We start from the raw sequence: 19,252 nt of genomic DNA, 5'->3' as shown, positions 1-19,252 counted from the left end.
CATAAAATGCAGCAAAGCAACATACACTTGAAGGAGGTGAGAAAGAAAAACAAGGGGGGACCATAAAACGGAGCCCAGGGTGAGCTAAACAGGAAAAGCAGCTCCCAGAATCTCGGTGCTCGACACCAGCGGCCGACCACAAGCTTGGCTCCCAACCTAGCAGGCAGAAGGGACCCCTTGTCAGCTACAGTTTGGTTCTCCCAGAAGATAAAAACAAACCAACTTCCCAGAAGAATAACAAATATTCTTGATTTGGGGCCTTGAGTTGTAGGCACGGAGGAGCTGTTATTTTCATTTTCTTTGGGCCGTTTCCCTTCCCTTCCCGCTGGCTGTAGACTCCAGGCGACTGGAGTCCAGGCTGCCCAGGAAGTCCAGGCTGTAGACTTCCCACTGATGAGACTTCTCTCCATCTTCCTTCTGCAGGCACTGTCTTCACCTTGTGCCCGCCACTCCCCATCCTTCTGGTCTTCACCTGTGCCCTCTCCACTTCTGACAGCCATTTTTCTTCTTTTTTCTTTCCATCTTCTCTTGGAGACCCATGAGACCTCCCTGGAGCCTCAGGCCTGTATCACCAACTTTCCTGCTCCTCTTCATCTTTTCCAAAATCTGGAGCAACCTGCCTATGCCTCTTCCTCTCTTTCTCTCCCCCTCTCCCCTCCCCCTCTCCTGACGGGTCCCCTTGCTGTGTTTGCAAAGATGTGCCCCTGTTTTTGTATGGAAGACACAGTGATTTCTTAATGTACTTCTCCTGATATATTTTTTCTAATGAAATCCTTCTGACTTCCTAAAAACCTTCCTTGGGTACTTACCTAAGATATTCTGGGCATAGTGCTATGTGTCTCCAGGACACATCCCGTACTCAGATTCAGTTGTCTCTCTAGCTTTGTCCTTCATTAGTTATAAGTGCAGTGACCATGTATTCCAAATTGAAAATCAGATGTCTCACAAATTGCCTTCATTGAAAATAATCAAATTATAAGAAACTGGTCCTGCCCCAGAAAATCCAGGACACATGTCCCCAAATGAAAAGCACCTGGTTGAGGCTCAACCTTCTGTTCCCCCTTGTTCTCAGTCTGAATCCAAAACTGGCTGCCGCTGAGTAGGGGCAGGGGAGTGTACCCCAGGCCCCACCACCTCCTGGCCCCAGATCCTTTGTCAGGACAGAAGAGTCACCACTAACCACGAGGTTCTCTGAGCAGTCCTTCTTTTTCCAAATAAAGGTCAGGTTTTCCTCTTCCCTAAGGCTCCTATCAGTGGCCTCACTTCCTGGGAGTTTGAAGAAAGCGGTGTGCTCCCTGGGTTTATTCTGAGAAAACTGATCACCACAGCCACATATCCTGAAGGAGAGACCCTCAGCGTGTTCTAGAAGCCTCAGTAAGCTCATCTCATCATGGGGACAATCCTTCTTAGTGGAAATCCTTCTTGATGGAACTGTGATTGAAGGGTTGCATTGTGGTTTTTATCACAGTATCAGGTTACAAATCCTGCCTCTCTCTGTTCCCTTCATCATCCCCCAAGGCTCACGTGAAAGGCAGTACAGGCAAACCAGCTGAGGCTGCATCCATCCTTTCTGCCTTGCCTCCTTTCTCATTCAGGCCTGAATCTTCAAATTGCCCCTGTTTTCTCTCTTCTAAAAGAAGCCATGGTGCACCAGGTTCCTGGCCCATGTTGAGGGAAAACCAATGCCTGAAGAATTGGCAATCTTTCTTGCCCTGCCGTGTTATCGAGGGTTTGTGTCCACATAAGCTCATCCCTGCCTTTCCACCTCACAGCCTGCCTGGGGGAACCACACTGACACACCAGGGCCCTGCAGCCCCCTCTCCCCTCAGCCCAGTGGCCAAGGTGCCTTCCTCCCAGCATACACCCTTCTCTTGTAATAAAATCTGTAAGACCCTTTACGTATATACATTGAACAGGACCATCCCCATTTGATGTATAGAAAATTGAGGCTCCCAGACTTCAGCTCACTATTAAGAAAGTTATAGTGGGGCTCTGTGGGATGGGCCTGCACCTAAAGAAGTGAGCGTCCCGTCAGTGGGAGGCTGCAAAAAGAGGTGCGGCCCTTGGAGGAGGGAACTGCCTAATCTAAGGTGTCATCTATTATAAGACACTATTACTTTAAATAACATTAAGAAATAAGAACTACTTTCAAGCAGACAAAAATTCTTTCACTTAAAAGATTTTGCTTTCGAAGGTGTCAAATGCGAAAAAAATGTTCATCTTAGTCTTGATAAAATATGGTAGTTGATTTTCCTAGTCCTTTCTGAATTGAACATTCTGTTACTTCCTGTAGGCTATACAGTGACATGGCAAATCCCCCCTTCTGCCTGACCTTGAGCTACCTGTTTGGAGAGAAAGTGAGTCATGGTCAACATTGCTTCCTGACGGCTCAGGGATAGCTGTCCTAACTCCACATCCAGCAAAGTGTCAGCTCTGCCTTCAGTCTCTCCCGCCCGGAGGTAGCACTTACCTCTTAGGTCAGGGGTTGGCAAACTTTTTCTGTAAATGGTCAGACAGTAAATATTTTGGACTTTGCAAACTATGCAGGCTGTCACAACCACTTGGCTCTGCTCCTGGGACTATAAAGCAGCCATGGATAATATGTAAACAATAAATGTGGCTGTGTTCCAAGAAAACTTCACTTATGGACACTGAAATTTGAATTCCACATCATTTTAGGTGTCAGGAAATCTTCTTTTAACTTCTTTGAAACCATCCAAAAATGTAAATAAAAATTCTTACCTTGAGGACACTGCAAAAACAGGCACTGGATTGGCTTTGACCTTTGGACTATATCATCGGCTGAGCTCTGTTTTAGGTAGTGCCAGGCTGCAATAGCAAGTTCTCTTAATTTCTATATCACCTCATCTCCAGTATGGAGATTACAGTAGGGCTCTTTCTTGTAGCATTGTCACATTAATGAAATGAAGTAATACATTAGAGCACCGAGGATAGTCCCTGGCACGCCCTAGGCACCAATAGGTCATGGCTGTTGCTGCTGCTGCTGTTGAGTTCAGGAATGCCGCGCGAAGCAGCACCGCTTTCAATGCAATGTAAAAGCATGTGCTGCCCTCTTCTGGCAAGTAGAGAAATCAGCGCTAGATACAGCTAATCACGTTTCGCATAAGGAGGACTGTGGATTTTCAAGCATCTGCGTACAGGGACTCAGTTATGCCTAAGTTGGGCTGGGGGTTCCAGAAGAGACCAGGTCTCCTTCAGGGGCTCAGAACCACCTTCATCATCTGTCCCGCACAACCAAGTTAGGACATGTCCACCAGGCCGACGGGTCCTCTAGGGGTTGCTGGCTGCCTCCCTGATGACAAGCTGTCCCAACCTCCTCTTTCTCCTTTCCCTCACACTCTTCTACCACCTCCCGTCTTTACTTCCATGAACTCCCTTGACCTAAAATAGAAGTGTTTGAAAGGATTCAAAGAGGCCTGGGAGGGCTGTTAGCCCCGAACTAACAAGCCTGTGACTATCAAAGGGCCCGCGCTCTCCCTCCAGGCGGCATGAAAGCAAACTGCTGTCGGGGGGTGAGGGTGGGAGGAGGGTGTTGGGAGGCGAGGTGGAGCATTTTTCCAGATTCCCCAGGATGTGGCGAGCCATGTTTAAAAGAGAGTGTGTGTATTTATTATTCCAAGCCACTTCAATCACAGGGCGCTTATTTCCTCCTCCTCTTCCTCCCTCCCAGCCCTCAGCCCCCGTGTTGCAGGGTGGGCTCAGTCTGCAGGCCTGGCCTTTCCGAGGGGATGGGCACGGCCCCCACCTCTCGTTCAACCTCGTGTTCTGAGGTGAAAGCTAAGGCGATATGTAAAAAGTAGTGGGAGCGTGAGTTATAATGACACTGCTCAGAAACAGAAGTCACAGAGGTGGCAGAAGGGCTCAGGTCTGTTCTGTCAGAAACATGAACACACGTTCTTTCGGAGGAAGACGGCTGTGTCCCAAATCAGGGCAACTGGTTCCCTGAAAGAAGACCTCAGGCTGGGCTGTTATCAGGATGGAGGCTCCCGGGTGGCCCCCAGGACCACCGCAGTGGTGAGGATAACGAGGTGACTGTCTTGCCACTTCCTCATAAAGCGGCCATTGCTGTCTCCTTTTAAAAACCACCTCTGGCCATAAAGGAACCCTTCAGGCTGCCTTCCCTGGCCACCCCTGAGTGCAAATAGCCAACACGGGGTGTTTTGTTTGTTTGTTTGTTTGTTGGGTTGAAGTTTTGCTTTGATTAGCATTCTTACAAGGAAAAACAAATAACCTAGGCTTGGAGGGACCCACCTCTGAGGTTTGGCACGTCCTGCACAGATGCACACCCTCACACGTGGAGGGTCCTTGAGGCTGGGAGCAAGAGGGAGGGGAAGGGATGGATATTTCCTTCTGGCACCTCCCAGAACTGGCCCAGGGGACTCCTCCAGAGGGTCTTTGATTTGGTTCATTATTGAGGCGGATGCCGGCAATTTATAATTTAACAAATCTTGCTCCTGAAATGAATCCTTGGGCGGTCATAAGGAAGGCGGTTGGTGGCCACGTGGCTTGTCGCAGGGGGCAGGTCAGGGAGGGAGGGGGCGGAAAGGGAACGGGGAGGGTCCTGCGTGGGTGGGCGCATTCATTAGTGGAAGGAGCGGGTGTTAGCTCTGTGGGGTGGGCTCCCCGGCTGGAGTATTGCGGAGACCACCAACACCATTCCATGTGGTGGAATTTCCCGCAGTCTGACCAGAATGAGTTCTCCTGGCCTGGCCTGGACTCATATCAAGGCCTGGGGAATAAAGGAACTTTAAATGACTAATTTGAACAAGAGCTAAATGCTCTTTCACCTCTGGCTACTGTTACCTCATCCTGTGCAACTGACACCTCTTGTCTTTGTGCATTCTAGATGTGGGAGCTAAATGTTTCTCTCTCCATACTCACAGACACACACACACAGAGCTTCTATGTGTTCTTCAGTTTCTGTGCACGCGCAGAGGCCATTGCATATCTCCTTAAATAAACAGGGTTATAAATCAATTGATCTGAAAAAAAATGTGCCTGCACATAAAGTTGTGTTAGTGACAGGACACAACAAGGGTCTCCCAGCTTCACTGTTAAGCACAATGGTCTACATTTCGTCGTAGTTGGTTTATGGTGAGCATGGTGCTCATGACCTCTCATCTGTGATCAGAACATAGCTTTGAGACAAACTCCTCCCTCCCTCTGTTGACACTCATTGGAGAATGGCACTGGGTAAATTGCCCATAGAATGGGTCCCCCCAGTTTTGGTAGAGCTGGGGCTGACAATGACAAGATGTGAAATCCAGGTGCTGTGTTGAACCTTCTAACAACAACTACAGACACAGTTACGAACTTGCCTTGTCAAATTCGTCATTACTTGCCCATGATGGGCAACATTCTCTCCGTTTCACACAAGAAAAGCTGAAGCATCATGTTCAGAAGACATGATGGGGCCAGTGAGGGACACAGGACAAACCAGGCACTTCTCAGCTTTTAAATCCTCTTGCTGCAAACGAAGTAACAGTACAAACTAAGAATTGAAACCAGGGTTAAATCCAGTCTCATACTCTAAATGCATCAGCCACTTAGGATAATTTGTTGAAAAAAAGAAGTTGCTATGCAGATTTTTGACTCTAAAACCCCCAGCCTTCTTTGAAAATCTGCTCTAGAGCTGTCTTTTAGGAAGGCACCTCAACTCACCTCAGCACACTCATGAATTTATCGGGGAGTAGCCTCATTAGCTGAGGAGACGCATGTGTTTAGGACTTAGGTGTCAAGTAACACTTCATTTTGCTTGCCTTGTTATCCAGACCATTTTCCAATTTGTGTGTACATTTGAGTCCCCTGGGGGTCTTGTTACAGTGCAGATACTGATGCAGCGGGTCTCGGGTGGGCCTGAGAGCGCCCCGGGTGATGCCGCTGCTGGTGGTCCAGGAGGGTGCTTTGGGAAGCAGAGCTCTGGGCAGCGGTCTCCATGAGGGACTGTTCATTGTTATTGTCCAAGAGTCCAGCTCAGCATCTGACTCAGAAGGTACTCAATACCATCTGTTACGTGAATGAATGAACCATAACCCAAACACTTAAAGATGTCCCTACCCTGTCTGCTCGTTTCCCTGAGAGTGCGGAAAGGGCCTAACCTGACTCATCCATATCAGGGGCACTTCTTCCAAGCCACTACCTGTTCCTACCTGCCCAGCTCTCACCTTTAACCCTGTGGTCACATTTCAGGCACTTTTATTCTCTTGATTACCTTGGAAACTTCTGAGTCTTCAGTTAAAGTTTACGATGTTCTATGACTAAAACTATCTCTCAGCTGAGAACATACAATACTTTAATAACTTTGGTTATATTCAATTGAGTTTCATTGTGGGAAAACAAGAACACAAAAACTTACTTAGAACCGATCAATCAATAAAAGAGTATAATAATCTAAACAATTATCCTGAAGACCATCAGTGTAGTGGTGAGTGGTGGTGTTCACTTAAGTGGTATTTTTATAACTACACCTATATTGCTTTTATTTTTTATAACTACTTGTAAAGAAACATTATATTCACTGTTAAAAGTTAAACTTCAAGAATCAGAAGAGAAATCACAGGAGACTAAATTCTAGTGTTACTCCATCCAGCCAGAAGCCAGAAGTCAAATTATTTTTCTAGGAACCCCTGGATCACGGTAAGAAAAATGTTTCTCTTTTCCCATGTCCAGAGCCCCTTTTGTTCCTGAATATTCCAGAGAACGGAGTCCAGTCACGTGATTTCTCAGGGCCTCCACATCCACCTCTAACTCCGGTGGTCACATGCCTGTAGACATGTGCACTGACAGTTACCATGTTTTGTATCTATCGTGGGAACCTCAACACTTTGCCCAGGTCTGGCCCTGACCTCGGTTCCACCAGTGTCAGCTGGCAGAAAGGTGCAGGTTGGTAGCAACCTGGGCTCCTCATTTGGCTCATTTGCCTCTAATGACCCTACAGGAGGGCACAGCAATCCAAACAAATGAAATCCCTTCATCCATCCCCAAGAGACCAAGTGTTATCATTACGCAAAGAAAGAGAGCCATTGTAGGTTCTCCAGTGAGACGAAGCCAGTTGCATGAGCATATAGAGACTCACAGAGTCACACTTTAGGGCCTCTCACCTTTTCTCAAATCCCACTGAAGAGCTCATTTTTTGTTGGGTTTTTTAAAAGTTATTCAGTGCCAGGCACTGTGCAAGATTCTAGAATAATGTAATGATGAAATATTGGCAATATCTATGTGTTTTGGCAAAGATTATGTTTGGCTGCATGTAACAGAAACTTGATTACAGAAGATAAACATTTATTTCGCTTAGCAAAAACCTATATATCATTTTATTATGTGCCTTGCCCTGCTCTAGCACTCTTTGTAAATGTTTACTTCTTAATTGGAGTTTGCCTTTCTCCCATAATGAAAAGTCTAGAGAGTAAAGAGTTCTAGGCAGCATAGTTGCTTAAAAAAGTTGTGGATCCAGTTCCTTAGAGCACCTCATTCCCCATATTTAGTGTGTGACTGTCATCCTCACATCACAAAAGTGTTGCTCTACTTCCAGACATTACATTTGAGTTCCAGGCAGTGCCACCTTTGTGTTGTCTTTTCTTTCCCAAAAGCCTATTCATAAATTTCCACATATATCTCATTGGCCAGAACTTGGTCATTGGGCCTCCTCTAGCTGAAAGACTGCGACTTTGGAAAGACAGATGTTATTGACCAGGCGTGTTGCTACTCTGAAAAAAATCCTGGTTCTGTTAGTAACAAAGAAGCTAAGTATGAATTCTTGCATATAATTCACTTTCAACTTAAGGTATTTTTAAAAAATATTATGGTGAAAATATCTGATCTAGCTATGCCAAAAAAACAAAAAAACAAAAAAAAACCCAAACCAAAAAAAAAAAAAAATCTTTTAAAATCTCCTTTGGGGATTGATCAAATCTGTATCATTACAACAATTAGACTTTGGGAAACAGAAGTATAAATTGCTCTTTTAATCTGCTACACTCTTACTTCAAATTTTGGAAGATATAAGGCTCATGTAGTAGAAGCTGTGCAACTAAAACCCCCCATGAAGAGCTTCTCCCCGCAGACTGTGATTTCTGTGGGGCAAGTGAGGGCGCCCAGAGAGCTCCTCTGATCATTGTGCAGGGGGATAATTGTGGCACATCTAGGAAATTCTGCAAAAGTATCAGCCATCCCCGTTCGCCGCTGAGCCCTCCCTCCATGGCTGCCCTTTGCACGACTGCTAGGAAGAAGGCTCGCTCTGCTGGGGCTGGGGTCGCAGCAGCAGAGTCGGAGTGAAAGCACCTGCTGAGAACACAAGAAAAAAGAGCGTAAGTCCTCAGGCAGAGGATGAGTCAAGAACAGCATTTATTGAGCAGACTATTTTCTTGCCGTTCTAAGTACTTCTCAGCTGTTTTGCATGCCTGGGTCCTCATACATCGGCATCATCGCTCATTGCACAGAGGAACCACTCGCTGCAAGCCCGGCCCCGTTCTAAGCCCTCTGCAGGCATGGCTGACTGTAACCCTAATGCTGTGCTGTGTTAGGACTTCCATTTTGCAGCTGCAGAAACCGAGGCACAAGAGGCTAAGCAGCCTGCCCCAGCGAGTAGGTGGCACAGCCAGGACCCCGACCCGGCCTGCTGGTCCCACGGCTTGTGCTCTTGATTGCTGCCCATCACAGAGTGAACACAATCCGTTATTTACAGTGCACGTGGTGCTGAGTTTTCAGATGAGAATACGTGGGTCATTTAGGAAACCGTGCTAAAACCAGTTCATAAACCAACAGATGCTGATTGAAGAATTACCATGTGTATTTCCCTGAATGTACTCAACAACCCCGCTTCCCCATGGGACTCGGCAATCCGGCAATCCGGGAGGGTCGAGGGGCGCCACACCTGGCCCACAGCGGGTGCTCCATAGAGACCTGTTTAACAAATGAGAGAATGGGCACCTGCAGGAGAATTTAGGATGGTCATAGGATGACTAAATCCAGCAATTATTTAAATTCGGAGCTGTGGTTGGCAGGGTGGCAGTTTTCAAATTTGCTAATGGCACTTACATAAAAGTTGTGGGCATTTGAGGATGAGGCAAGACAAAATGTGGTTAAATCACTTTAGCCTGAGTGTTCGGAGGGGAGGAAGAGTGGAGAAAGAAAACCTCTAGGTCTAAAAACTGGAACAGATGACCTCTGAGAAAGTTGGAATCTCCCCTGATCAGCTCATTCCAAATGTTTGGATATCAGCACTAAACCTAATCTACGGCCTGATACTTAAAAAATAACCTGTTATAAAGTTACCATAAAAAACTCACAGTTTTCAGCCTGATTCAGTCAGCTACATAAACTACAACCAGCATTAATAGCTTCAGTCAGCATTTATGTCCTTCTTTCTATTAGCACAATGGGTTTTACAACCATTTATGAGTTTCTGGAAAGCCTAATAGAAAACACACATACTCGCTCGCTGTAAAAGACACAGAAGGTTTTTTTAAGAATTGGCCAGCAGGGGTCGCCACAGCCCCATCGCTGAAGCCTGGGCCAGTCTCCCTAATGGGGAACACATTCTCTCCTGGTGGCTCCAGCAGCAACCCTCCCTGGTGAGTTTCTGCAGTTTCCTCTGTGGGTTGGCTCCATTCAGAGTCAGTCTCTCTCTGTCTCTCTTTCTCCTCCTGTTGATAAATAAACATTTGGGGCTCTTATAGGGCACAGACTGTGTACACACACACACACACACACACACACACACACAAACTAAATGTGAAGACCTAAGTGATTATCTTTGTATTCAAATTCATTATGGCCTTTTAAGAGAGTCAGAAAACTATTGGGATCAGGAATTATGTTTACTATCCCTATCTCCCTTTATGCTAAAAAATAAATAAATAAATAAATAAATAAATAAATAATAAAAATCTGAGGCAGGGCATGCCAAAGGTGACTTAAATTCTTTACCTTGCTGGTGTTTTAAACACAGCCAAAGACTTGCCTTTTAAAAAATGTTTTGTTGTTGTTATTGGGAATAATACTTCTGGACATAGAGCAAATCTCAGGTTGATTTGTGGAGCGGTATTTTAAAAAAAAAAAAAAAGGTGATTCTTCACAATGATCCCCTATAGGGCATAGGGAGGAAATTATACAGAGATCTGTCTCTTCCTCAAGGAAAAGTTCCTGAATTCCTCAAAAATATAGCAGAGTGCCCCATTTGGCTGGGTGAGTCTCTCTGCTAAAAGGCAGTGGGACCATCCAACAGTGTCCTATATCCCAATTCATAGTTGTAAGACTTGGATCATGCCTTGGGGGTAAAGAATCATTTACTGGCCTCTTGCAGGAAAGGACCATCAGAATTCGTCATTTAATTTACCCTCCGATTCAAGGCCAAACTCCTTTCTAGAACATACAAGTAACAGCCATGGCAGCATGAGCTGCCGACCCTCCTCAGGCCCCAGCGGAAGGGACATGAGGGAACAGTGGGGAATCTGTTGAAGCTGCCCTTGCACGTTGCTTTCTCATAAACCACTTTGTCTTTCCACCTTTCCTGTTTTCACCAGTGCCTAGAAATGGAGACCCAGGAACTGCTTCCCACATAGGAGCCCCTGGGTCTTTCATAGCCAGAGCCAATTTGACAATATCCTTTTCTCTGGCTGTGAGGCCAAGTTCAGTGTCTTTTGTCTTATGCCAAAGGTGGACATGAAATCTACAAACTATCAGACCAAGAAAATTGGACATACCCACGTAGCCTGAAGTGGAAAATACCAAACCCAAAAAGATGATTCCAGGAGACTTGGGATCCTGAACATCTTGGGAAATATAAGAGTGAGCTTCATCCTCTGGGCTCCAGGGTTCTCCTTGCACCCAGAAGTTCTGGGGTGCTTGGATGAGCTTCACCTCGCACAACTTCTGCCTCAAGTTGATCTCTTGTTCTTAGACTTTCACTAGTTCTCTGCTTCCTTCCCATTCTCTCATCAACTTAAGTTCTACAGCCATAACAATAACAGCTCTCTTTTGTTAAGTCCCACTAGGCACCAGACTCCATACAAGACGCTTTAATAACAACCTGTGAACAACGGTAACCAGTGTTCAAACCCAAGTCTCTTGGACACCAGAGTGCACCACTCTGCTACCTCTCTGGGGAGCCTAATTCAGGACTACCTGACCCTCCTTCCAGGTTCCCTCTGGCCCTTTCCTGATGATACCTGTGACATGCTGACATAGCTGGAGGGCCTGAGCACAGCAGAGGAGGGCCAACCAACACTGAAAGCCCAGTTCCCATCTTCAACAGCCCTGCTGTTATTTCTGCCTCAGGGTGTTGTAAGGCCGAGCATGGACAGTTCTTTAAGAGACAAAGGGACCCCTTACTTGCTATGTCTTCTAGAAGGGTCACTAAGGATCAGAGGGTGTGGGCCCCAGTTTCCACCTGCCTGATCATTTTGCCTCTCTGTGGTCATTCATTCTCATGTAGCGCAGCCATAACTGGGTCACCATACCGTCTCTTAAAGGAAGAAAAGCTATATGACTTTAATTCCCCAAGCTGGAAAGTGAATGTAGATCTTTACAGGTTTCATGTGGGGCAGGGAATTACACTGTCCACCACAAAGCTAAATGTCCTAAATATAACCTTAGAGCATCCCTGTCTCACCTCAAAACAGCAGCATCTACCTTTCTGCCTAATGGGCCTGAGCTCCTCTTCTCACCACCCCCAACTCTCCTGGGCCTGGCTGCTCCAGCCCCTCCTCTCTCCTGGACTTTCAGCCCTGGGCATCTTGCAATTCGACCTCTCTCTGCTTCTAAGGAAAGGCTCCTTCCTCCAAAAGGTGAGGGAGAGGTAATATTAAATTCTAACAGTTTGATTTTTTCCCCCCATGACATTATTTTCATGTTTAAAATGATCAAATGTCAATAGGTATGGTTATCTTTGTAGTTTCTCTTCAAGAAAATAGGATGGCGAGAGAAATATAGGCTGTGGTCTCCCTTGAACCACAGCTGTACTTTCTGTTTTTCTTTCATCCTTTGGTTATATCGACATGATTCCAAATGAGAGGATGAAAAGCAAAAACTTTGTACAGTCCTCTGGGTATTTCTCAATAGCTAGATAATTTTTTCTTCAAAGGCAAAACCCAAATGGGTGTCTCCCTTTTCACCCAGAGGTTTTGCTGTCACACAGACAATGTGAGAACATTGGTCCGAGAGTCCAGGCAGAGTGGCTATTTGTTGTTGATCAATGATGTGAAGGGTCCCGGTAGCTCTCTCCTTCCAGACCCAGTCATGGCCACTGAGAGCGCCAAGAATTCCAGCTGACATCAAGGCACTCACAGCGGAAGACAAACATGCTATCAGGTTAGCTGGAAGGGAGGGCAGGAGGAGAGATGTTCTCACGGCCACACCCTAGCCAGGGCACAAGAGGTGAGTGGGCCATCAGGGAGCCATGGGGTGGTCCTTGGCACCCAGGCACTCCTTGCAGAGTGGAAGAAGTTTACATTTTGGAATCCAACAGCCTGTTTTTTAAATCCTGGTTTTTCTCCTAACTCCTATAGTAAGGCTACTATTTTGAAAATATTTTTCTCTTGCCTTTCTGAGTTCATGATTCTAATCTGTCTTAGGCATCCATTGGCCCCATGAGAGATGAGGGTTTCTTTAGAGGAATTCCAAGAAAGAAAAAATAATTCAATATTTAGCTTCTGATATTCAAAATAGCCTTTTCAGCAACACAGTAGCCTTGCAAGCCAAGCTGTTGTCTTAAAATGTTCTAAATTCCTTTATTTCTCCATTTTAGCACATTAAGAGCCAGACCAGGAGGGCTCAGCTAACAGGGAGGCTTGCTGCCCTGTGGTTGACAGACTTCTTGTCAGAGGAAAACGAACAGGAAAGGTCGCCTGTTCTGCCCAGGGGACTTGGAGATGAAGGGGAAGAGAGGCAGGGGGGTCAAAGAACTAAAGACATGTCTCTAAAGCCCTATGGGGCCCTCGGCTGGGGCGTCCATCCAGGGTTTTGGAGGGGGGCCAGCAGCCGCCTCTGACCATCATTCTCGGGGCAACATCCCGTGGTTACTCTGGGAGGAAGTAGAGATTTGGCGTAACTGGGAAGAGACACAAAACCTTCCACCCCATAGATCCCAGGACTCGCTCTCTCAGTGCCGTGAGGTCACAGGGGGTTCCCCGCCCCTGAACTCCCATCCCCATGCACTCAGGGAGGGGAGTAGACAAGGAGGCTGTCTGGGAAAATGAGCATTTTCATGCAAAAGTGACTGAGAGGTCTCTGGAGGGACCATTAGATTATTACATCAGACTAGGTTATAATCCAGAATGCACTAAGTTGAACTTGTTTTCCCACCACCCAAGGGCTGGGAGCTTGTAGGAAAACCACATAGTTAAAAACAAAAGCAGGTACATTTTCTTTGTATGCCAGGAGTAGTTCGAACAGTTTGCTTGCGCCTGTGTGTGTGCCTTGGATGAGTCCAAGACTCCGTTTCTTTATCTGTTAAATGGAGATGAGTGCTGATTCCCATCTCCATAGCTTCACTGTGTGTTTAAATGCTAGATGACATAAATATCCTGGTCTACTTCAGAAATTCAGTAAGTGAATTTTTTTGCTAGCGCTGGGGAACAAGATTAGAGGGACCCAGAGGGGCAGAAGATGTTTGCCCTGGGGCCAGCGCCCCATAGCCACAATCTCGTCCATGGAGAGTTGAACAGACCCCTGTGCAGGCTGTAGACGTCGGTCAGAGGGGGACCCTCAGTTCTCATCTAGCGAGTTCTGGAAAGTTTACGTGCCAGAAAGAATGATAGTACAGCAGCCTGGGCCCACAGAGCTGCGCCTGCCCTTCCAAAGACCACCTGTGGCATCTGCTCTGCTGCAAGGGAACCTGGGCCCCAGGGGGCTGCGTGGCTGCGTGCTGACTAGTACCTCTGGTGCAGAGAGCATGCCGGTGAACCAGGGCTCAGCTGTGCTTGCAAGAGCTTGTTGGAGGCTGAGCTAGTCTTGGCTCCCGGGTCCTCATTCAGCCTCCATGCCCTGGTAAGAGTATATTATTTTCTTAGCTCAAATTGCCGTTTCCAAGTCATTATTTCTCTATGACGAGAAAACAATATTGGGTCTTATGTAATATCAACCTCAATGAATCTGGAAGTGATCATGGAATGGGTGGATTTTTTTTTCCTCCTTAAAAAGAGAAAAATAAATTTGAGATTGTTTGCATATGGCTGAGAATATTTATGAACTATTCCCCCTTGTTTCCTCATCACATATTTTACCCAGCGCATTTGTGTGTGGTACAGAATAAATCTTTATGGGAAGGGTGGGGTGGAGAGGGGAAGAAAGCAGTTAGAGGACTGGGTATCCATCAAGTGCCTGAGACGTTAGTGTCCCTGGGCCTCGGGGTCCCCTGGCCTCAGGCTTGCTTGCTGCGGTCTGAGGGTAACCCGTCCTGCTACTCAGACAACGTTTCTTGGAGGGAGGGTTTTAAATGTGAACACTGCAGGAATTAACGTCTTCTGGTTACTCTGGTTTCTTTCATATCCCCCTCGCGCTCACCAGAGCAGAAAGTTCAACATCAACGGTTTCAGGACCTGGGTGCCGTCAGCCGAGAGAGATAATTAAGTTCTATGAATGCCAGATTGAGCCGGGGTCAGAGGAGTGAGTTGGCAGCTAGGACGGAAAAGAACTGGCAAGGAATGTATTGGCGCTGGCATTTGTTATTCGATAATATGCAGCGTGTTAGCACACAGGCCTGTGGCGTCCATTTCCCTCTGGTCGTGCCTCTCCACACGGCTTGTCACTGAGAAGGATCCTCAGGGACCATGAGGATCAGGCTGTGGCTGTACGTGAAGTCAGCAAGAGAAGCAAAGCTTCAGCTCTGAGCTGTTCATTTCCTCCTCTGGGGATTGGACCTCATACTTGGAGCTTCTTAGAATCTCTCTTTCTCTGCCACACTTTGGATTTTTTAGGAACATACTGACCAAGGGTATGAGGCGAGGGACTGAAAGCAAGATGACTGTCACGTTTGGTGATGCAAGAGCAGTAGCTGTCTTTAATGGGTGTCCTCCTATGGACCCTGGGTCATCTGAGTTAATCCTCACAATGGCTTTGTAGGGTTAGAATTTTTTTAGTCCCTTAGCTGAGATGAGAAAATGAAAGCTCAATGGAGTAGAGAAACTTGCCCAAGGTCACAGTTAGCGAAGTGCCAAGATGAGGGATGTTTCCAAGATTTGTGGGATCTGAAGCCAATACAATGAGTACTAATAAGAGATTTTTTAAAAGTCAACTTCAAGGCCTTGGAAGGGGCCCGTGCAATTATGGGACCTTGAAGTGAAAGTCTTAGCAGCCTCACATGAAATTCACCCAGGGTGGGGTCAAAATTTAAACACAGAATTAGCTCTAGGCCATATGGCCCCATCCCTGCTGCCTCGTCTCCTCTTTTCTCTACCATAATTATCACCAACTGAACCTTCACATTCCTGATCCAAAACACAAATGTAACTGATGAAACTGACACAGGGAGGACATTCTCAGAACAGGCCGATGCGGTGTGTTGACGCAGTTGTGCCAGAAGGCAATAACCAGGCCCATTGTCAATTTTACCCTTCCATCTCCAGCGATCGCTAGAGAGACAGTTAAAAAAGATTTTAAATAATTTTTAATTTTTCAATCACAGTTGGCATACGATATATTAGCTTCAGGTTTATGTACCAGTAATTAGACACTTATGTAACTTACAAAAGTGACCACCCTGAAAAAACTAGTACCAGTCTAACAACATACATAGTTCTTATAATATTATTGAGTATAGTTCTTGTGCTGAACTTTATATCCCCGTGGCTATTCTGTAACAACCCAGAACAATCCTCCCAAGGAGCTTCAGTTGCTGCCCTAGGCCCCTCTCACCAAACGTCATGGCAGTCCTCAGACCAGGCAACTTGGACACACATGTGAATGGTGTCCTTCTCAGGTCTCCAAGAGGCATTTGGAATCAGAACTCGCAACATCTCTTTTCCCATCATGTGTCTCTTTCCCTGGGCTGGTATCAATTGGTCAAATTTCAACAGGTACTCTATTAGATTTCTTCCTTCTCCATTATAATTAAGAGTTTGCCATAATCTCCAAAACTGAAAAGGGTAGAAGGATTTGAGGAAGCAAACAATCCCAGTATAAATCACAAGTACTTGGAGTGGGGGAGGGAGCATACTAAGTATTGTTGAATACCCACCCTCTGCTATTGCTGTTGAATAGGCTTGCAACCCCATCCCAGTCTAGACAATTACTAAGGGGAATACAAGCATTTTTCCCAGCCTTGCTCATTCTGTTCTCTCAAACTGGAAACACAAAGCAGATGATGAAGTACAAGTTCAAATGCCACACCAGTGAGAAGGAAGTATTGAGAAACTATGTCCAACCTCCAGCCTGTTTTTAAACATTCCAGTAAGCATTCAATTGATTTATCTTGGGCTGGTGTCCTTTCATTGTCCCAAACAAAAGGCCTTCTATGAAAAGACAAATGCGGGTTGTGTGAGGAGTAGCTAACAGAAAGCATATTTGGGAAAATCTGAACAAGAGACAATCCACCAAGCTCTTCTTCCAGGGAGAGCACCCCATTTTATCTGCTGGTATTAACATCAGAACTGGTTCCTATGACCTCAATGTCATATTGTAAACCAGAGTCTAGGAGAAACATCTGTTGGAGATGGGGCTGATGACACAGGTGCAGTGGCTAAGGAATGGCATGACCAGCCGCCTCCGCCACCTTTGTCCCCTGAACTCACGTGGGCAGTTGCTGTGTTGGTACTCCATGCCTGGAATGGTCTATGAGATTCTGGGGGGAATAACTCAGTGAGAGTGAGTTTCTGGGGTTCTTCTCTTGAGTATTTCGTTCTGCCCTTGTGACTAAATGAATGACTGAAGGCATAATTATTGGGGCAAGACTGTCAATGTCTTCCGTCACATTATCTTCCTGTAAATGTTCATCCTGGGAGCTGCGTCGCTGACAGCTGCGACTGCACATTTCTGCGGGGGGGGGGGGGGGGGGCACTGCCTGGGTCACTGGCCCTTCTGTTTGGAACAGCCCTGAATTTTAGAACAGCCTTCTCTAGGTTAAACACAAGCATGTCTCCCTCACACCCGTTGGTTCTCTGGGGGGTAGTAAACAGGGCCCCTCACTTTCCTGTATCGTCTTGCCCTCCTGGAAGGCTTGTCCCCTCCCTTCTCAGGTTGGGTTAACTGTATTTAATGCTTCCACAAAATCTGATGTATCTCTGTCCTGGGACTGCTATACAGTTGTTATTTACTTATTTAACAGCCCTTTCTTTATACAAAATTGTGTGGGTTAATTGTGGAATATTGGAAAAATAGACATAAGCAAAAAAGAAAAATGAAAGTAGACTGCTGTTGTTGCATCTTCGGAAGATAAGCAGCGCTAAACTTTGATATGTATGCTAATAGTTGCATCTATGAATATATCTATTATTTATCTTTAAAAAGAGATTACCGTAGCTAGTGTCTGTTGTTTGGTTAAGGCTTGCTTTCTCAGGCCATTTGATACTCTTATACTGCGTCATGCTAATGGCTGCTAGATGTTCTGTAGTGTGTGGTGAGCTGGCAGTGTGGCGTGAGCTGGCAGTGTGGTGAGGGGACAGGATTTGGGATAGGCCGCTTTACTGTGAAGACTGAGGCTGTATTTGGTGGCAAGTTTGACTAAAGACACTTCTTTTGCTGTTCCCTGCCAGCCCTTGAGAGAGGCCTGACCAAGGCACTGAGGAAATTGGATGACTACCTGAACACCCCTCTGCCAGAGGAGATCGATGCCAGCACTTGCGGGGACGACGACAAGGGCTCCCGGCGCAAGTTCTTGGATGGGGACGAGCTGACCCTGGCCGACTGCAATCTGTTGCCCAAGCTTCATGTGGTCAAAGTAAGAGGGCTCTGCCCACATCAGTGCTTGCCAGATCCTATTCCATCATAGACAGGTGTCACCTGTGAGGTTGAGCCAAGAACAGGGTCACCTGCTGGTCAGAGCCTCGGCTCTGAAATCACATGAATAGGGGACCCAAAGGCGGCCTCCACTGTGCGCTAGCTGTACAGGCCATCTGAGTGCCATTCCTCACCTGTAAAATTGGCATAGGTTGCTTATTTCTAGGGTTATTGGGAGAATAATATACATGAAGTGCATGGCATATCGTAAGGGCGCAATATATAATGGTTACTATTATCGTATCAAATATATATAGTCCTATCACTCCAAAGGCCTCTTCCTCGCCTCTTCCTCAGAGGTTTTCACTGGCCACCCCTTCTGGACTAATGTGCCCTCATCGGCACGTTTTCTTTGTGCACAGACCCGCCCCTTCATTCCCTCTGGCAACCCCCTAGGGTGGGCAGGCCTCTTCCTCGTCTATCAGCTGAGGAGATGGAGGCTGCAAGAAGTGACACCATTTTTTTACTGTTTTACTTTCTGACCATTTTCCACAGGCAATATAATCCTTTCCTATATGAATCTTAGGATCTGTGAGTTGTAAGGAAAGGAATTCCGAGGTCATCCCAAACTGGGCCACTTTCCGTGCATCTGTGACAGGCTCTTGTGCAGCAGTGACCACAGATTTCTGAGGATGAAGAGCCCTCTGCCTCACAAGGCAGACCTGCCATTTTGGATGACTGATGATTAAAACAGCCTTCCAAACAGGCTCCCTGCTACCCCTTGTTCTCTGCAACAACATGGGACAGGGCTGTTCTTTTCATCTCATTTGGAGACAGCAGTTGTGTCCTCAAAAGCTTTCTAAACTAACACTTCTCACATCCTTTCCTGACATTCATCAGCCTAGAGAAAAATACAATGGGGTCATAGAATTCAATTGCTCTCTATTTGTGCACATGTTTATATACACATGCTATTGTCTCAGTCAGACAATAAACTCTGTGAGGACAGGGCCTTCTCTAAGCATGACGATGGGCATATGGTGGCCCTTTAATAAATACTCATTTTATCATCTAGTTGTGTCTTTATGATACCCAGTTTCTTTCTATGTTTCTCTGCAAGGAATCAGATTCAATCACTCATCAGCTGGATATCTGCCTGTCTTTTCCAGCTGAAGTCCTGGGCTAGATATGCAGGCTTCCCTCCAACCACAGCACACGCCAGCTTGAGTTGAAATCACTCAGCTGGGTGTGTGCTGGTGTTCCCATGGGCTTGGTCTGAGTTAGAGACTGGGAGGGAATCATGCATACCAGTACTGATGCACTGAACAAATAGAACCTATTAATATGAAGACACTTTGGG

General features: G+C 46.3%; 1 protein-coding gene across 2 annotated transcripts in view; it reads left to right on the top strand.

Moving 5' to 3' along the window:
- Positions 1-19,252, top strand: part of CLIC5 (chloride intracellular channel 5) — a 146,588-nt gene that overhangs the window by 118,295 nt on the left and 9,041 nt on the right. For both annotated transcript variants that reach the window (XM_054569445.1, XM_054569446.1), the window contains exon 5: positions 17,709-17,893. In XM_054569445.1, the coding sequence (XP_054425420.1) occupies positions 17,709-17,893 (185 nt within the window). The remainder of the gene's footprint in view (positions 1-17,708; positions 17,894-19,252) is intronic.

Source organism: Pteronotus mesoamericanus, unplaced genomic scaffold, assembly GCF_021234165.1.
Source record: "Pteronotus mesoamericanus isolate MK-2021 breed Mesoamerican mustached bat unplaced genomic scaffold, CSHL_Meso_final contig_20, whole genome shotgun sequence".
Lineage (NCBI taxonomy): Eukaryota > Metazoa > Chordata > Mammalia > Chiroptera > Mormoopidae > Pteronotus > Pteronotus mesoamericanus.
Note: the sequence above shows the minus strand (reverse complement) of the source record. Positions and strands in the feature narration are given on the sequence as shown.